At 45.8% G+C, this 20,507-nt stretch overlaps 1 protein-coding gene across 1 annotated transcript; it reads left to right on the top strand.

The window, feature by feature from the left end:
• The first annotated feature begins 4,948 nt into the window (after positions 1-4,948).
• On the top strand, positions 4,949-18,647 carry MYD88 (MYD88 innate immune signal transduction adaptor). Its single transcript, XM_065399094.1, has 5 exons — positions 4,949-5,294; positions 12,739-12,858; positions 14,270-14,450; positions 15,988-16,079; positions 18,484-18,647. Exons 1-5 carry the CDS (start codon positions 4,949-4,951, stop codon positions 18,636-18,638), a joined length of 894 nt encoding a protein of 297 aa, XP_065255166.1. The 3' UTR covers positions 18,639-18,647.
• Positions 18,648-20,507: the final 1,860 nt, after the last annotated feature.

The raw sequence follows: 20,507 nt of genomic DNA, 5'->3' as shown, positions 1-20,507 counted from the left end.
TGGCTCTCAATCTTTCCAGACTACTGTACCCCTTTCAGGAGCCTGATTTGTCTTGCCTACCCCCACATTTCACCTCACTTAAAAACTACTTGCTTACAAAATCAGACATAAAAATACAAAATTGTTACAGCTCACTATTACGGAACAATTGCTGACTTTCTCACTTATAACCATATAATTATAAAATAAATCAATTGGAATATAAATATTGTACTTACATTTCAGTATATAGAGCAGTATAAACAAGTCATTGTATGAAGTTTTAGTTTGCACTGACTTTGCTAGTGCTTTTTACGTAGGCTGTTGTAAACCTAGGCAAATATCTAGATGAGTTGATGTACCCCCTGGAAGAATCATTAAAAATGGGATAGAGAATAAGAAGGAGAATATATTATTGCCCTTATATAAATCGATGGTACGCCCACATCTTGAATACTGCGTACAGATGTGGTCTCCTCATCTCAAAAAAGCTATACTGGCACTAGAAAAGGTTCAGAGAAGGGCAACTAAAATGATTAGGGGTTTGGAACGGATCCCATATGAGGAGAGATTAAAGGGGCTAGGACTTTTCAGCTTGGAAAAGAGGAGACTAAGGGGGGATATGATAGAGGTATATAAAATCATGAGTGATGTGGAGAAAGTAGATAAGGAAAAGTTATTTACTTATTCCCATAATACAAGAACTAGGGGTCACCAAATGAAATTAATAGGCAGCAGGTTTAAAACAAATAAAAGGAAGTTCTTCTTCACACAGCGCACAGTCAACTTCTGGAACTCCTTACCTGACGAGGTTGTGAAGACTAGGACTATAACAGGGTTTAAAAGAGAACTGGATAAATTCATGGAGGTTAAGTCCATTAATGGCTATTAGCCAGGACGGGTAAGGAATGGTGTCCCTAGCCTCTGTTTGTCAGAGAGTGGAGATGGATGGCAGGAGAGAGATCACTTGATCATTACCTGTTAGGTTCACTCCCTCTGGGGCACCTGGCATTGGCCACTGTCGGTAAACAGGATACTGGGCTAGATGGACCTTTGGTCTGACCGAGTACAGCCGTTCTTATGACCTCTGAGCACACCCAGGATTATGTGTATCCCTGGTTGAGAACCACTACTTTAGAGAGCTCCTTCCTCTCACTGTTCCCTAGCATGGTGTCTTCACTCCCCGAGGAGCCCAGATTCAAACATGTTGAGTCTGGGAGCAGGGCACTCTCAGTGGAGGGCCCTTGGTTGACTCTGGAGTTCATTACCACCAGGGATCAGATTGATCCACAGCTCTATCTATAAAAAAACTGCTCTGGTTTAAACATCTCAGTTTAAAATCAATCTAATTAAACTGGTTCAAACCCCTAATGTAAAAGCCCTTAAACCAGATAAGCCCTTGCATAAACTGGTTTAGCGTGTATTGGTAAATTACTGACTTGATCTAAACCCATATGTATGTCTCACACATATCCTAGGTTGAATCCCTGCGTTAAGTGCTAAATGGAACTAAACCCTAACTATGGAGCCATGACTGGCACCTCCATAATTAGCAACGGTTAAACCAGTTCGTGGGCATCTACACTAGAGGCTTGCACCAGTTTAACTAGAACAATTTTTAAATTGACTTAATTAAACCAGGGCACTTTCCTAGTATGGACAAGAACTAGGGCCTAGTCTACACAAAAAAGGGTTGACGTAGCCATAATGGCAAACCCTCCTAGTAGACATGCAGCGCATACTGGCAAAAATTGCTTATGCGGTATAGCTTATACTGGTTCCCGTAATCAAATAAGCTATAGCACCAAAAGCACTCTTTTGCCAGTATGAGCTGCATCTGCATTAAGGCATTTCCTGGTATAAAAATGACATGATAGTTTAATTGACTTGACTATACTGGCAAAATTTTAAGAGTAGACTTGGCATAGGTCTGGTAACCTTTAGGGCAGATTGCAACATTCATCTCTTTTCCCCAAACTTCCTCCTAACAAATGAATTGTGTAGCGGCTCCTGCAACATTGCTCCTGGAAGTAACCAGCCATGTTTAACCTTGTATAATGGGCTTTTATCTGAGGGGAGGAGAGTTTAGTTCCTTTCCCAGGAAGACCCGAGGCACTCTACCCTCTGGCAGTGGAGTCCCACCTTTCCAGTCTGAGGGCTGATTTCATTGGCAGTTCTGTCTAAGGCCAGGTCTACACTAGAAACTTTTGCTAGTCTGGGAATGTCAAGGAGGGGGGTGATTTATTTTTGTAAGTCTGTGTGTGACATTTTTATCCTGCCAAAGCCCTAGGGCCAGATTCTTAAAGTTATTTAGGAGCCTAACACCCATCGATTATCACACTGGGAGTCAGGCATTTAGATACCTTTAAAAATCTGGCCCCTACCCTAGACAGAGTTATACCAACATAGAAGTGCTTTTGCTGGTATAACTTATTTTGTGTGCAAAATCAATATGTTATACTGGCACAGGCACTCTTGATTTGTTATGGGTATAAGCTGCATCTACCCTGGGATCTTTTGACAGCATAGCTGTGCAGGAATAGCTCTACTGGCAAACCTTTTTCCCGTGTAGACATGGCCTCAAGTAAGTGGAGTTGACAGGGAATTAATGCTGTAGATGTGAGAATGCCCCCTCATTGGCTGGAACCCAATCCTATTAAAATCAATGGGAGCTGAAACAGGCCCAAAATGACAATAACATTATTTGACAAATGAGCAGGAGCATGTATGATATCTTCAGTTGCAACCTTGTACATGGAACGCTCTCACGACAAGCTGTGGGATATGTATATTAACGTTAATTTGATGGTCTGTTCCAAACATCACCTCCATTTTCACTCTAGGAGAAACGTTAGGTGTAGTGAGGGGATGAGGAAGAGAAGTGGATGAAGAATCAAAGTTAAGACAAAGGGTAAATGACATTAGTGAAGACGCTTGTTGCAGAATCAAACCCCCATATGCTCTGAATGTCACATAGTTGTTCTGGAAAAAAAAACACCACAACACCACACTTTGAAATTTATCTTAAACTCTGATTAAAGTACAGTGTATTCATTATGGAGGACTCAACTGGTACTGGTCCTAAGGAGCTTGCATTTTCTGCCAACAATGTAATTCAGACATAGAAAGCATCAAGATGGATTTAGCACACAACAGCACAGGCTTTTTCCTATCTCAGGTTTTTATTAGAGGCAGGGCCGGCTCCAGGCACCAGCTTGGCAAGCCGGAGGACCTTCCGCCGAATTGCTGCCGCAGATCGCGATCGCGGCTTCTTTTTTTTTTGGCTGCTTGGGACGGCCAAAAGCCTGGAGCCGGCCCTGGTTAGAGGGCATTGTTGGTGGGACCTTCCACCCAGACATCTCTGTGGGGATGGCAAGAGAGTCCATTATACTGAGGCGATGGCAGCATGGGAAGGCGTGTGTGTGTGAGAGAGAGACAGAGAGCGCGAGCACAGAAACAAGCTAGCCTGAAGTCAGGGAGTTATAGACCGGAGGGGGGACAGAGCCTTCAATTGCCTTATGTATAGATGTCCCCTACTAAAACCAGCACTCCGAGCAGTAGCCTCTTGGTTTGGGATGAGCAGGAGATGCTGGTGCAATTCCCAGCTCCGTCCCAGCCTTCCTATGGGATTTTGGATAGGTCACTCCGTCTCTCTCTGCCCCCTCTGGGGCATGGGGCTAATAATGCTTCCTTTCTCCCACCACCTGCCCGAGCTCACATGCTCTCTCCGTGTTCATGCAGTACCCAGCAGAATGGGAGCCCCAGCTTGGTCCCTAATACAAATTAGCTTGATCCCAATAGAAATAATGCCATCAAAGCATCACTCCGGAGTCTAGGCCTTGGTGGTGTTCATATTGCATCCCTCTTGGGCTGGGGCATGGGAAATGCAGGCTCTGAGTGCAAGGATGGGGGTGTCTGTCTGTCCACGGAGGTGGGAGTAGAGAAGTGGGTTTAGGGGATGGGTAGAGAGGTCACCAGCTGCCCCCTGAAAGGTATGGGGAAAGGACTGTGTGGGTGTGTCTGCTGCCAGGCTGAGGCAATGGGAGTGTCTGGCTCTTAGGCCAGCGGAGAGCCAGCCCCTGTCAAGTTTTGTGGGGAAAGGGGAAGAAGTTAGAAGAATGCCCTCTCCAGGGAAGGGGGGCCCTGACCCCCTCCCACACTGAGAAATAGGTGTCTGTCTGTTTGCTCCCAGGGAAGGTGTGTGGGGGACTGACTGGCTGCCAGGGCATCCTGTCGGTCCCCTCTTGAAGGGGACGGGCCTGTCCCTCTGTTCCTGTGGCTGTGGGGGTGGCTGGCTGCCAGGGGACTCTGTCTGTCCCCAGGGTTGTGGGGGTGGCTGGCTGCTATGGGGTCCTGTCTGTCCCCGGGACTGTGGAGGTGACTGGCTGTCGGGGGTCCGGTATGTCTGTCCCCGGGACTGTGGGGGTGGCTGGGTGCTATGGGGTCCTGTCTGTCCCCGGGACTGTGGGGGTGGCTGGCTGCTATGGGGTCGTGTCTGTCCCCGGGACGGTGGGGGTGGCTGGCTGCTGAGGGTCACGTCTGTCTGTTCCCGGGACGGTGGGGGTGGCTGGCTGCTGAGGGTCACGTCTGTCTGTTCCCGGGACGGTGGGGGTGGCTGGGTGCTATGGGGTCCTGTCTGTCCCCGGGACGGTGGGGGTGGCTGGCTGCTCAGGGTCACGTCTGTCTGTTCCCGGGACGGTGGGGGTGGCTGGGTGCTATGGGGTCCTGTCTGTCCCCGGGAGTGTGTGTGTGTGTGTGTGGGGTAGCTGTCGGGGGTCCCGTCTGTCCCGGGCCGTGTCTGCCGCTCCGGACGCGGGGCTCCTGTCCGGCCCTTCTCGCCCGCAGGGGCGGCTCTGCCGTGCCGGCCGGGCAGCGCGGTGCAGCCGGGGGCGGGGTGGGAAGCGAAACCCGCGGGGATCCGGGGCGGGAGCTGGAAGTTGCGAAAGCGGCAGGCGGCGGATCACGAACCATGGACACGGCCACGACCGGCTCCGGCTCCCCCGGGCCCGGCTCCCCGGCGCCCCCCGACCTGGAGGCGGTGCCGCTGGTGGCGCTGAACTTCTCGGTGCGGCGGCGGCTCGGGCTCTACCTCAACCCGCGCGCCCCGGTGGCCGCCGACTGGACGGCGCTGGCCGAGGAGCTGGGCTACGAGTACCTGGAGATCAAGCACCTGGAGGCGCAGCCCGACCCCGCCGCCCGCCTGCTGGAGGACTGGCAGGGCCGCTGCCCCGGCGGCGCCACCGTGGGCCGCCTGCTGGCGCTGCTGCGGGCCCTGGGCCGCCACGACATCCTGGCCGACCTGGGCGGCCGCATCGGTGAGAGCCGGGCGCTGTGGCCGGGGCCCGCTCCCTAGGCCCCGGCGCTTCCTCCTGTGTCCGTCTCCGCCCTGCTCTTCCCCGTCCCCTGCGCCCCCTTATTGCCCCTTCCCCCCCCCCCGTGTGCCCCCTAGCCGAGCCCGGCGCCAGCCCTCCAGCCGCTGCCTGGCCAGGGGGCGCCCGCAGCCCCTCGTGGGTCCGGCTCTGCCTCCTCCCTTCCCCTAGGCGCGGGGCAGACTCGGGCATGGCCCTCTGTTTGACAGCTGCTCTGGGCCCCTGGCGCTGGACTCCTCCCCGGGCCTGGCGGGTCGCTGCAGGAGCTTGGGTGGCTTGTAACTAGGGTGACCAGACAGCAAATGTGAAAAATCGGGATAGGAGGTGGGGGGTAATAGGAACCTAAATAAGAAAAAGACCCCAAAATCGAGACTGTACCTATAAAATCGGGACATCTGGTCACCCTACTTGTAAAAGAGGAGAGTGGCCTTTGGCACAGCCCTCTTGGGGGGCAGAGGCTGCGCGCTTTGATGGGGCACAGTTCAGACTGATCGCTGGATGACAGTCTAAATAGGTTCTGGTTACATTATAGGATACCTGCTTCATGGGCTGTACAGAAAGAAAAGCACCCTGGAAGCAATTATAATGCATTGCCCCCCCCCCCCCCCCCCCACGAATGAATAGTTTAGTTTCTCTTGGGGCTGGGACAGGATCTGTTCAATCTGCAGAGACAACTGGAAAAAGAAAGTTCTGCGAGTTTTGGTTTGGTTTTCCCCCTGAAATTCAACATTAGTCAATGTTAAAACTCTGATGTAACCATGGCTAGGTTTTGAGTGTGAACTGCTAATCTGAGGTGGGTTTAGTTTCGCAGTTCTTGGTGGCTGACTTTCTTTATAGCCTTGTCATCATTTTGAGATTTGCTAGTTAATTTCAAAGCCTGATCTAGACTGATAGGTTTAAGAGTCACTGTCAGCTTGTTTAGGTCCTGAAATTTAGCTTTGTTTGGGAAAGCTAAAGCCTATGTGGCATCTGTAGAGAATTATAAATAATACAGGGATACTGCATAAGATACAGCTTTCTCTAGGAAAATAATTTTTGGGGCCTAACCATAGTTTGAGTGGTATGCTTTTTGTTTTGCTTGTTGCTGTTCTACTCTGAAAACTGATATTGCAGAGTTACATATTCATTGTGCTTCTCTGATTGTTTTTTCATAGCAAACTTGCTCAGTTTTCAATGGGAAAGAGAGAGCCTCATATTTTTGCTAGTTACCAGCCCTGCAAATTCACCCTGCATCCTTTCTGTCTTGCATGTGATCTCCAGTGATATAAATCCTGCAGGTCAAACGATGCCTTTGGCAACATTAGCCATGAGATGGTTTGCCCAGGTATCATGGAGGGCATGACCTGAAGGTAATGGGGTTGGACTGAGGGTCTGATTTGGCTAGCAGAACCTTTGTTTCTGGTGATGATCCATGGGATGGAGCCCAGCTTGACTGTCAGAGCCCAGCCTGAATTTGTGGACCTGGCAGTTGTGTGAGGTGGGAATTATTTTAAAACTGACCAAACTTCAGGAGCCAGTGAGAAATAATAAATATGGAACCCCACAGAGCCATGTTTACAAAGCATCCTTTAAGATAGAACCACGCTTTACGGGAACCCAAATGGCACTACCTGGAAATGAAGTTTCATCACCTAAATATTTCTGAGGTCACTTGACTCACAAGTAATGCTTGACACTGAGTGTCTACAAGCTGTGCATTTGCTCGGTTTCTGATGGGGAAGTGAGAGATCTCACTTCCTGTTATTTGCTGATGAGAAATCAAGATGGAGAACTTCACCACTGCATCTTGCAAAACACCGAATAGGTAAACCAGTGATCTAGTGTAGAGATTCTCACGGGTAGAGATTCCCACTGGGTCCCTCCTACTTACACATGTATTTTGAGGACCCTCTGCTGCTTTTTTTTTTTTTTTTTTTTTAAAGGGACCTGTTATCAGTGTTATGCCTCACGAGCCTCAGTCTATTTTTTCCCCTTTCATTTGAGGTCCATAACAAGCAGCAGAGACTTCTGGCTGGGTGAGAAGGTTTGAACTTACAACCCAAATGAAGCTAGCTGCACTTCAGATGCTCTGCATTCTGGCACTGATGCTCTTAATTCAGGAGCTGACTTTTCAGTTCTTCTTGCCACAATAACACCTACACTTTTGTTCAGGAAGAGGCACCGAGTCTGAATCCCTTTCAAAAGGGAATATAGAACCAAATGGTTTGAACTGGGAGGGACCTGAAAGTTGAGGAGGCTCCCAGCTGAGAGTCACATTGAGAAGTTCGCCTGGAGACTACAGCTTGGGTCTGATCCTGTGCTACTTACTGAGCACCCTAAACTCTCATGAAAGTCAGTGGGAGATGATTGCCCTCAGGATCAGGTCCCTAACATGCATTTAAAAAATGGAGGATTGCAGCCACCCATATAGTTGGTACTGAAATTTGGGCTTTAAACGGTGCTGCTTCTTGATCTGAGTGGCCTGGTTGTGTTATATGTTGGGACTTAAAACTCTTTGTGAGGCACCTTTCCTGTTACAGCACATAATTGATCCATAGCTAAGTCCCTTTGTTTTCAGTTTAAACCGATTTTTACTGAAAAATCACGGGTTTTACAAAAAGTATTAGTCATTTTTTTCCGATTTTCACCCTACTTTTGCATCATTCAAATATATTTAAAAAGCTTGTTTTATTAGGAAAATACAATACATTGCATGAGATATATGTATTACGATCACACAGTCTGTGTGTATATGCAAAGCTGCCCGTTGAAATAAGGCTATGTATTAGTCTTGAAAAGACAGATAATAAACCAGCAGGCACGCACGCACGCAAGCTCTGAAGTGTGTGCGCATCAGAATGTACTGATGAATCTCACGCCCACCACATACACATTTCATGCTGTTAGTAGATAATGGTTTAAAGATTTGACACACGAAAATGGGAAGAAAAGGAAAATCTGTATCAGAATACGTTTCAGAGCACAAGGAAGTATTCAAAAGTAAAAAAAAAAAAAAAACAGGAGAAAAGGATGAAGTTGAGTGTATGCGCTGCAAATGGTGTGGCCCAATTATTAAATGTAAATATTTATAGGCTAAGAGTTCTAAGTCTACAACAGCAAACTGTTTGTTCAAATAAAAAGTTTTATTTGGGACTTAGAGATGTATTGTTTTCTTAAACTCAGAAGTGGCATTGTGTTTTGAGTTCTGTTTTAGCTCTGCAGCAAACCATTCATCAGAGCATTAATCTACTGAATAATTTTTTCCTCTGTCCTTCTGTCCACCAAAATAAACCCCGATATTTACCCATAAAAATTATTAATAGTTTTTTTGCACCAATTTTCACCTGTTTTTGTTGTGGTAATAAACACCTATAAATTCCTGGGGGAAAATAAATCAAATAAAAACCAGAACTGAAGGGCCCATAGCATAGAATTCCAAAGACTGCATTTGGTCTGTGGCATGCACTTCAGAACCAACCCCTCTTTCCATGCAGTCGTGGGTCCACTGTTCCATCCCAATCCATTATAGCAACAATACATATCATCATTCCTAAAGAGGTGGTGTCTAGTCTAGCCTTAATAGTTCCCTTTCCAGCAATGGCGATTCTGCCTCCCTTAGCAGCTTTTTCCATTGCCTGATTGTCCTTAGGGTTGCAAAGCTATTTACCTTGGTGTGTTTGTCCCAAATCTTCCCTGCAAAAGCCCATTGCTTTTTGTTGCTTTCTTGCTGACTAGTGACAAAAACTGGTACTTGTCTGCTTAATAATTAATCTCCCTCAGTTGTCTTTTTTTCCCTACCCGGAACATGCCCAGTTCATCTACCCTTTCCTCATAGGGCTTATTTGTTTATACTTTTTGCTGCACTCCTTCAGCCTCCCTTACGCAAGCCATAATTCATTTCAAGATCAGAGCAATGTCATATGCCTTATATTGAGGTTATCTGCATAGACTGTATGGGGTTTATACAACTGCATGGAACTCAGCCATTTCAGTTTGCAGGCTTCGGGCAGCCTCATCGAGTTGGTTTTGTTCTTATTGTTTCAGACCCCTTGATGGTCACTTTGACTTTGTGCCCTAATTAGCACATGACTCAAAGCAAAACTCTTTCAATATTTCCTAGTATGGAGACTGACCCATGCAAAACTACTGGAAACCATTCATCAACTCAGGTTGACTGGAAAAACCTCATCTCAATTTCAGTGAAATTGGCCTCAATTTTGTATTTGTAACAAAGCTATGCGGTTTTTATCACGGTTGGTGTGTCATTCTGAAAGTTTTGCCTCAGTCGGAAGCTTTCACTCTTGGAGATGGATGGGCAAAAGGATTAGCGCATGTTTGCATCATTAATGAAATCATCTGAAATGCTCCATAAGTGTGTATGGCCCAGAACAGACTAATCAGGAGAGAGCACTTGTTTTCATGAACATGGTGTCAGAGCCTTGAATTAAATTCTGATAAGGAACTGGAAAACAGTCTAGAGAAATTCAGATCAGGCCTCTCACAGTAGATTCCATTTATATAATGTGGGGGGAAATAACCTATTTTTTACAATGTTTGTTTGCCATCTCATGCACCCAAAGGACTTGTTTTCATCCAGTCCCTGGTACTTTCCCTCTAAGCTCTCTGAATAGCTCTGATTTTTACGCTTGGTCTCTTTTGTTGTTTTTCTTTACCCAGCTATTATTTTAAAATATGTCATTACTTCCAGTAGATTCCCTTTCTTGCTATTTCCAGGGCCTCGGCAATTGTTCTCATCACAAAGACCAGCCTGTATAACACACCAGCATAGCTAAGAGCCCGAGGTTTTTTTGTAACCCTCCAATGAAAGGGTTGCATGATGTCTGATTAAAAAATAACACACAACAATATTTCAAATCAGTTTGCTTTTCTCCATTTGTGCTTTTTGTTTGCATTTTGCACTTCCACTTGGGAAGTGGAAAAAACACTAGTCAGTTTTAGGGGTGTTGGTTTTTTTCGAATAGTTTCAGATCTGCTTTTACTCACTGGGTCTCATGCACTAGTACAATGCTGCAATGGGTTGGTTGTATACACTACAGGGGAATTTTAAAAAACAATCAGTTACTATTTCCATTTAGATTGTTTAAAAAATAAAGTGAATGAACATATTTCTACTTGTAACAAACCTATATCCACACAGGATTTCATGGGAACTTCATAGCAGCAGTGGATCAGAGTCCAGATCTTCCTGCTCTAGAAGAACATACTACCACAACTTGAGCTAAGGGAGATTCTCCACTGGCAGTTAGTGTAATCAGCCCTATTCTGCTGTGGGTTTATCTCAGGGGTCGGCAACCTTTCGGAAGTGGTGTGCTGAGTCTTCATTTATTCACTCTAATTTAAGGTTTTGTGTGCCAGTAAAACATTTTAACATTTTTAGAAGGTCTCTTTCTATAAGTCTATAATATATAACTAAACTATTGTTGTATGTAAAGTAAATAAGGTTTTAAAAATGTTTAAGAAGCTTCATTTAAAATTAAATTAAAATGCAGAGCCCCCTGGACCGGTGGCCAGGACCCGGGTAGTGTGAGTGCCACTGAAAATCAGCTCGCATGCCGCCTTTGGCACGCGTGCCATAGGTTGCCTACCCCGATCTAGATTCTTATATGGCCTTCCTCACTGTAGTATCTGAACGTCTGATTCTGCAACTGATCATCAATTCTGATTCCATCTTAAAGAAGGATGGTTTAGACCAGTGGTTCTCAAACTTTTTTTTTTGTGGATCACTTGAAAATTGCTGAGGGTCTCGGCGGACCACTTAATGAGCTTTCCAAATGTTGTTTGTACCGTTAGCTAACTATTAACTATTGTAAAGTGTTTTGGATGAAAGCGATATATATATAAAAATAATAATAAAGTTTTTTTTGTTCTACACATAAAAGCACACAACTCATATTTTAATATCAGTTGTCTTACCTTTCTAATGCAATGGATGTGCCCTCTCTCCCCTGCCGTGGCAGCCCCCGAGCTGGGGCTGGGAAGGAAGGGGGTCTTTCCCTCTCTCCCCCACTGCAGTAACCCCCGAGCTGGGGCTGGGAAGGAGGGGGGTGTCTCTCCCCCGCCACAGCAGCCACAGAACTGGGGCTGGGAAGGAGGGGGGTCTCTCCCCCGCTACAGCAGCCACAGAGCTGAGGCTGGGAAGGAGGGGGGTCTCTCCCCCGCCACAGCAGCCACAGAGCTGAGGCTGGGAAGGAGGGGGGTCTCTCCCCCGCCACAGCAGCCACAGAGCTGAGGCTGGGAAGGAGGGCCGGCAGCCGCAGCCTTGGAGCTGTGGAAAGACGCCTCTTTCTCTGGCTGCCGCAGCACTGCAAGTCCCAAATTCCCCCCACCCCCTCTTCTCACCCCACTGCCCCCTCCCACCTACCCCCTATTCCCCCCAAGGCCACCACCTCACCTTACATGTGCATCTTCTCCAGGGTCCAGGCACCTAATTAGAGGAGCCACGCCTGCGCGGCTCCACTAATTAGGTTGGTGGCCCTTCGTTCTCTTGTGTGCAGGCGCCCAGGCGGAACTATCCGAGGACCACCTGAATGGAGCTTGTGGACCACTGGTGGTCCAAAAACCACAGTTTGAGAACCTCTGGTTTAGACAAATCCTGCATCTTGACAGAGGGTTAGACTAGATAACCTTTGCAGTCCCTTCTAACCCTATGATTCTTAGCCGGTGGTATACACATGTGCTAGTCCAGAGGTTCTCAAACTTTTGTACTGGTGACCCCTTTCAAATAGCAAGCCTCTGAGTGTGACACCCCCCCTTATAAATTAAAAACACTTTTAAAATATATTTAACACCGTTATAAATGCTGGATGTAAAACGGGGCTTGGGGTGGAGGCTGGCAGCTCGTGACACCCCCCCTCATGTAATAACCTCGCGACCCCCAGAGGGGTTCCGACTCCCAGTTTGAGAACCCTTGTGCTAGTCAGTTCATTATATTTATTATTATTAGATTTTTATGAAGACTTAAAAAAACAAAACAACCCCCCCCCCAAGCCTCTCAGCCCCTAGATTTTGGCCCCAAACTACCTGATGGTGTTTCGTTAAGTATTGGTTAGGGACTCAAAATGGGCAACAATGAAAGGAGAACATGGAGATGTTAAAACCTATGGAGTCACTGCACTGGTGATATTTGCATACATTGTATGTGCTATTCAATAAGAATAACAACACCTAAATAACACCTTTTGTCCAGTCTCTCAGGGCATACTACACACAACTAATACTCCGAAATTAATTCACCTTAACGTTGTAAGTCCCTTTAACTTTCAAGTCAGAATGTTGCTGAAGGACTGGGGTGCTTTTTGTATTTTGTTTAGTTACCTCTAAGCGAGTTCCCCTGTTTATTGAACCTCACCAGCATGATCAGCATCAAATGAGCCTTTTGTGTCTCTTGCAGAAGAGGACTGTAAGAAGTACCTACAGAGGAAAGAGCCGCCTCTTCAGGTGCCAGCAGTAGACAGCAGTGTTCGGAAGACATTAGAGATGTCCGGCATCACTACCAGAGATGATCCTTATGGTAAATAGCGATAGATCTATTGATTTAATAATAGATACACTGTGCTAGGGCTTGCCTTCTATGTAGTAGACCCTTGTGAGAAGTACTGAGATCCATTCACCTCCCTTCCTATCTGTGTCCTTCCCTCAACCTATGCATATACATGACATCTTGACCAAGCAGGGAGATAGGATTGAAATACTCAGAGAGGGAGGAGGGGCAGTAGGGCAAATGTAAATAAGGATAGAGAATGGTAGTGCAATAAAGCATGTGGAACTCTGTGCTGCATGATATTGTGCCAGCACCACTTTCTGTAAAAAGCTTTCGTCTTGTCAGAGTTCATTGCATGGATCTAAATTTTCATTCATTTGGAAGGAGATCTTTTTAGGTGAGTGGGATCATGGAGCTCAGTTTACCAATTTACCAGTTTACCAATAGGTCCAGAGCCTGGAGACAGAGCCACACAGTTTGAATCCTGTGGGGCTCTCCACAGGTAAAAGCTTCTGCCTGTGTGGATCTGATTTTAGTATCTGGGCCATAGAATGCTAATATTTTCCCTACCCCACTTTTAGGGCCTGATCCTTCATTACATTAATGCAGTTTTATTCTGGCTCAACTCTGCTGAAATCAGTGTTGTCATGCTGGTGTAAAACTGGAGCAACATGGTGGGGAATCGAGCCAGTAGAGGTTCGACACCCAGTTGTGAAAAATTCTAGCCTTAAAATAAGGCACCTGAATCTGTGGTGGGGGGAGGAATAGCTCAGTGGTTTGTATTGGGATAGCTCAGGGTTGTGAGTTCAATCCTTGAGGGGGCCACTTAGGGATCTGGGGCAAAAATCAGTACTTGGTCCTGCTAGTGAAGGCAGGGGGCTGGACTCGATGACCTTTCAAGGTCCCTTCCAGTTCTAGGAGATAGGATATCTCCATTAATTTATTTATTTATTTTTATTTACCAAATAAATAAATAAAGGCCTCACTGAGAGCTGTAGGTGGCTAACTCAGTTAGGTCACTTATTCAAGTGTCTAACTTCTGATACCCAAGTTTGAAAATATTGGCCAGTCTTCTACCCACTAGATTTATTTCTCATATAACTCTCTTTGTGGCATGTTTGTGTTTCCCAAATCTGAGGGCCTGCCTGATACTCTTGTAAATAATGAGTGTAGTGATGCCCCTAGGTGAACTGTCTGCAGGGACTGAAACTTAGATTTAGAAGCAGGAGACTCTACTGCCTGAACCAAACAACCAGATTCATTAGCCCAAAAGCTGTAGATCTCTATATGAGGATTAGCCACTAGAGGGGGACAGAGAGCCATACTGTGTTAATGTGGGTTATGTGAAGTTGTGAATCAAAGGCTCCAGTACCTGAAAAGCATGCAGTGGTTGAATTCAGTTAATTTAATATCGTCTGCATACAATTCTGAATGGTTCCAGGGAACACACCAGAGCTGTTTGATGCCTTCATCTGTTACTGTCAAAAAGACATTCACTTTGTCCAAGAGATGATCAGAGAGCTGGAGCAAACGGAGTTCAAGCTGAAGCTGTGTGTGTTTGATCGGGATGTCCTGCCAGGATCGTGTGTGTGGTCCATCACTAGCGAGCTTATAGAGAGACGGTGAGTAAACGATGTCTGCCGGGGGGGGGGGGGGGGGGACGACACTGGCTGTAAGGAAAGTATTTGTTAGATTTTTCCAATGTAAGACTTTGGGGAAGCCAAAGGAGAATTGTTTCCTTGGGACCAGATTTCCCCTCTCCTGTTGGAGAGCACGCAGGATGGGATAGAGAGGCAGGGAAACTCCACAATGAAGTATTTTTGGAGTTTCCTATTTGCCATCTCCTCAAGAAGGAAGGGGTGAGGCGTCCCAAACCTGTCGCTCAAAGGACCCACAAGGAAGACCCCTCCTTATGGCACCACTGGTCTCTGTGCTCACTTCTGCTGTTTGGATACCCTGTGGTTGCTCAAAGGTAGCTGTGAAGGGGGCCCAGAAGGAGATAAAACAGCTCCCAGCTGCATCAGCTCCCACCCAGCCAGATTTCCACACAGAAATCCAGTAGGTTTTCAAGAGACAGTGCTGTGGAGAGTCACTCTGACCCTCACCCCAGGACTCCTTAGAGCCCTTTTCATAGAGGTTAAGGGGGAGTTGTACCACAGAGGGTTAACTCCCCCACCTCCCTCCTTATGCCCAGATGGGAGGAGATCTGTCTGGAGAGAGTGTCAGTGCCTCTGTGTGTGGGAGAATGCACCAGCACTAGTAGTTTTTTCTTTATCCAGTTGATTTTTCCACCCAATGGAACATTATGGTGTCAGTTATCTCTCTGGGCAGCTAACTTGTGCAGAGTGCAAGCACCTTGGGGCAGCCAGGGAATTCATAAGAGAGATCTGTCTTCTGCCCAAGACACTGGTGGTGCACAGGGGAACTTATACATGCTCAGTGAAAAAATAAACCACTTCTTAGCTGTCCTAATAGCTACTTGTCTGGATTTCTGAAGGATCCTTTCAGACAGAGGGGGTTGTTATGGTAGCATCTCTAGGCTCCAGCTAGGATCAGGGCCCTATTGTGCAAGGCACTGTACAAATACACAGGCAGATGATGTCTGCTCTGAAGAACTTACCATGTAATGTAAGACAAGACATATCAGATGTATGTGAGTAACGAATATAAGGAGGATGAAGCTAACAGTAATGAGGTCTTGTGGTTCTGTAGCTTACTGTTAGCTAATGCACAACTTGATGGTTCCAAATCATTGTAACACTTCTTTAAAAATATACATTAATATCAGTGATACCCACCTGATAGCATAGTATGAGATCATATTGTTAAAGACTGCATCATAATGCATTCGTACAAGGGGGCTGAATTAAGGATGCACAGGTGTCCTTAATTCTAGCATTCCTAACTTCTGAGTACTTGACTTTGCAACCTCAATAATGTTCCTTTTACATAAGCTTTTTGTGTGTAATATATATACAGCTGTAAGTAAAGTATCAAACACTTCAGATTTTATTGACATTAGAGCTGGAACACTGTTGCTGGTTGCATGTTTTCAGCAGAACAGTCCTATAAAATATATATTTTTCCAGCAAGCATGAAAAGCATCTCTCTTTCATTTAGTTAATAACCATTTTTTCCCCACTCTCGGTTTAATTCCAGGTGTAGGAAGATGGTGGTTGTTATTTCAGATGATTACCTAGACAGCAATGAATGTGATTTCCAGACCAAATTTGCTCTTAGCCTTTCCCCAGGTAAGAGAATGCAGATGGCCCATTAAGGGTACATTTTTCCACGACAATGTATAGTCAATGTTCTTAATTATTTGTATTTCAGTAGCATCTAAAGGCCCCAGCTGAGATTGGTGCCCATTGAGCAAGGCACCGTACAAATGCATAGTAACGGCTTGGCCACACAGCTGTTGAATCTACACTAGCTTGCTGTGCATTAACTTGCCAGGTGAACCCAGCTACCACACACTAAAGGATCCGTAGGGAGCTTTGATGTTCTCCCATTTCAAACAGCGCTACATCAAAGTGCACTATGGATCTTTTAGTACACAGCGGCAGGGTCCATCTGCCGAGTCAGTGCATAGCAAACTAGTGTGCTGTAGATTCACATCCTGGCTTGCCGCACACTAACTCACAGTGTGGACAGGCCCTGAAAAGGAGACAGTCCCTGCCAAGAATAGCTGGAACAGACGAGGGGTGGGAAGGGCTGCAGAAGAGTAAAATGATTTGCCAATGGCAGAGCCAGGAATAGAACCTAGATCTCCTGAATCCTAGCCCAGTGCCATACCACTTAGCACATCGTCTCGTGTGTGGAAAACCTTCCCCATGGCTAGTGCTGGCCCAGTGTTCAGTGCCCTCCACGAAAGGAAAAGAAAGGGATTTCACTCAGACCAAAGGATGTCATTCTTGAGAGCGATTACTCCTTCCTTGAGGGGCAATCAGAAGGGTGGGAGTCTGATCCTATGCAGACACTGGTAGAGTGATTGCTTGCTGCCCTTTAATTACCAGTGGGTGCTGCAACCTACAGTTCTGAGGGAAGTATGCTCATAGAAAAGGAAATGGTAGTAACCTAGGAAGGCCTGAAGATCTGGAGGAAGTGGTTAGGATCAATCTACCCATTGTTTTTTGGTTACTCGAGTATCTTTTTAGATCCGCAGCTGCATCTGGATATCCCTACAGCACAGGTTGCCAAGAGTGAATCCTTCCAGTGGCATATGGCCAGGAGGTTGTGGCATGTTGAATAATGAAATGGAGCGCGCTTATCAAATTTGTGGATAACGCCAAGTTGGGAGGGGTTGCAAGCACTTAGGAGGACAGGACTAGAATTCAAAATGATCTTGACTAATTGGAGAGTTGGTCTGAAATCAACAAGATGAAATTCAGTAAAGACAAGTGCAAAGTACTTTACTTAAGAAGGAAAAATCAGATGTGACGCTACAAAATGGGGAATAACTGGCTAGGGGGGGTCATACTACAGAAAAGGGTCTGGGGGTTATAGTGGATCATACTGAATATAAGTCAATGTGATACAGTTGTGAAAAAGGCTAATACCATTCTCGAGTTTATTAACAGAAGTGTCGTGTGTAAGACACGGGAGGTAATTGTCTCGCTCTGTTTGGCACTGGTGAGGCCTCAGCTGGAGTACTGTGTCCAGTTCTGGGCGCCACGCTTTAAGAAAGGTGTGGACAATGTGGAAGGGGAGCAACAAAAATGACAAAGGGTTTAGAAAACCTGACCTAGGAGGAAAGGTTAAAACACTGGGCATGTTTAGTCTTGAGAAAAGATGAATGAGGGGGGCCTGATGACAGTCTTCAAATATGTTAAGGGGTCTTATAAAAAGGACAGGGATCAATTGTTCTCCATGTCCACTGAAGGAAGGACAAGAAGTAATGGGCTTAATCTACAGCAAGGGAGATTTAGGTTAGCTATTAGGAAAAACTGTCTAACTATAAAGGCAGTCAAGCTCTCAAACAGGCTTCCAAAGGAGGTTGTGGAATACCCATCATTGGAGGTTTTTAAGAACAAGTTAGACAAACACCTGTCAGGGATGGTCTAGGTTTACTTGGCTCTGCCTAAGTGAAGGGGGTTGGACTTGATGGCCTCTCAAGTCCGCTCGCTTCCACTCCTACATTCTACGTTCTTTCAGAGGTGGACTTCACCGCAGTTCTACATGCCTTCATCACTGGCAGATTGGATTAATCTAGTCTGCTCAGTCGAGGCTATCCCTGTACTTCTCAAACTTCAGCTGGTGCAGAATGTTGTGCGTCTCGCATGGAATGCAGCACACACATGCCCCAGACACTGCACTAGTTGCCAGTTGGGTTTTTTGGTGCAGTTCATGGTACTGACTTATAAAGACCTTCAAGGTTTGACTTGTGTATGTTGTAAGTGTAACCTGTTCGGGGAGATTTGAGATGCATGTTCCTGTATGCGTTTGGCTGGGAGAAAGGGTCTTCGTCTCTGGAACTTGCTGTCCTGGAGCAGGGCCTATTGAGTTACACTGGTGTAACTGAGATCAGGATCAGGCCTAGGTATATGGACCCGTGTGTGTGTGCTGCTGCTTTCACTCTATGGGGGGTGGAAAGAATGGATTTATGGGTACGATGCAACTTTCTTTACCCACATACCTGTGTGGACTGTCTTTCAGGTGCTCGCCACAAACGGCTGATTCCAGTCAAGTGCAAATCCATGAAGAACGAGTTTCCAAGCATCTTGAGGTTCATTACGGTCTGTGACTACACTAATCCCTGCACCAAAAAATGGTTCTGGATAAGACTGGCAAAATCCCTCTTGCTTCCATGAGGCAAAGCTACATGAGCCAGGTGCCTTTTGATCCAGCACAGCTGTGCCTTCAGGAAAAAAAGAAACTCTAACTTCCAGGTGTCGTTTATACAGTCTTTCAACACGCCAGAACTTTGATCCTTGCAATATTGTGCCTGGGGCCTCCAACAGACACACAGGTGTTATCTGAACGGGGGCTTAATTGCATTAAATGGGGTAATTGCAGTACAGTGGCCACAATGCACTTCTCCAGGTGGGTAACTTTAAGTGACCAAAGCCACAAACCATAGCTGTTGTACACACATTTTATATGGTTTTAAACACCGTTACATGGCTCCCTTAGTGGTATCTGGGCATTGTCAGGGGAATAGTTTCTCTCTTTAATCCCTGGTGAAATCTGATGGCTGATTGCTGACCTGTGTGAAATGAGTTCGGGGGTCTCAGTGTGGTTCCTAGTGGACAAATGACAAATGCCATGAAAATCATTGATACTGGCACCCTAGTTGGTAGAGAGGCCAAGGACTGAACTACCCTTTTGTTCACTAGAGGCAACCCCTCCAGATCCTGGTTGTAGTACACTGGAAGGGCAGTTTCCATTGCCGCTGCCCAGATTGTACCTGCTCTCTAGCTATACGGAGGACTTCAGTCTCCAGGACTCTCTTTGTATTTAATGAGCATCAAATTTACTTAAACAATGTTTAAGTATCTAAAAGAAATTAACTGATCTCCCCTTATTTTTAGCAATATCTGACTCTTGAGAAATGACTGAAGTGAGTTTATTTTCTGTTTAATATTTTTTTTCTCAATTTTGGTCTTTTAAAACATTTTAGGTCATAGTCCAACCTGTTACTCATGTAACTCCCCTATGGCTGACATCCTCTGAAACAGCCTTCCGACCTCGAACAATGATTGGTTCTTCGTTAAAAGCAAAAGCCATAGAGAAACTCATACTAAATAATGAGGGTGCTGCTTGTAGCACGTATGTCTGTCCGTCTGTGCACATGTCCCATTTAACTAAGTGATCACTCTTACATCAGCACTGGGAAATCATAGATCCTATAATGTTTACAACAGATCATTCTCACGTCGATGGCTCAGTCTTGGATTTGTATTGCAGGATTGAACCCTTAACACACAAGGTGCTGAATACCTTCAGCTTCCATTGACTTGAATGGGAGAATTGAGCTGAGAACTTTCTAGGAGCAGCCCCTAAATCATTTGGCTTCTAAGAACCTCGCAGAACACACTGGCTTTAGAATGTCCCAATACCAAAAGGATAAGTGTCTGACAAAGCGTGCCTTACATTATAGATCAGACCTACTTAAAAACAAATAATAATGTTGTTTTAATATGAACATGGTATATTTTAATTAATATATTATGATACTGTGATTAATTAATTAGTCTACTTTAAATCTAAAAGAATCCCCGGTTGCTTGCATGAGTGAGGTTAGGAGCAGCACTGTTGTTGCTGTAGTTGTATGCATCGTGTGGATCAGAGGCTCTGTATGATCCAGCCCTTATGGAAACTTGTGTGTGTGGGTTTTTTTGGTTCCCCCCCCCCCCCAAGGTGACACTTTTAAAATAACCTGTCAAGGTCTCAAACAGGGTTTTGGTAAATGTTTACTTTCCAAAGCGATGTGGTTTTGTTGTGCCTACGTATCTGTATTTGCTGCATGTTGGTTCATTCCTTCAGCCACTGATTTGCTATTGATTTTACTGCTTAATATGAGTTACTCGTGTACGTTTTCAAACAGTAGCCGATCATCAGTTTCTTGACTATTCATTGCGATATTAACTATGTTGAGTTCTTCTGTTAGAAATGTCTGTGTCTGTGTGTCTTTAAAGGACGTTAATGTCTACTCATAAGATGTTGCTATATTTTTTACC

Source organism: Emys orbicularis, chromosome 2 (genome assembly GCF_028017835.1).
Source record: "Emys orbicularis isolate rEmyOrb1 chromosome 2, rEmyOrb1.hap1, whole genome shotgun sequence".
Lineage (NCBI taxonomy): Eukaryota > Metazoa > Chordata > Testudines > Emydidae > Emys > Emys orbicularis.
This window is presented reverse-complemented; position numbering and strand designations above follow the sequence as displayed.

Excerpts from the sequence above, each read along its gene's own strand:
- MYD88 (XM_065399094.1), top strand. The coding sequence starts at position 4,949 with ATGGACACGGCCACGACCGGCTCCGGCTCCCCCGGGCCCGGCTCCCCG. Across the intron at positions 12,859-14,269 it reads TACCAGAGATGATCCTTATG|GGAACACACCAGAGCTGTTT; the intron begins GTAAATAGCGAT and ends GAATGGTTCCAG. Across the intron at positions 14,451-15,987 it reads AGCGAGCTTATAGAGAGACG|GTGTAGGAAGATGGTGGTTG; the intron begins GTGAGTAAACGA and ends GTTTAATTCCAG.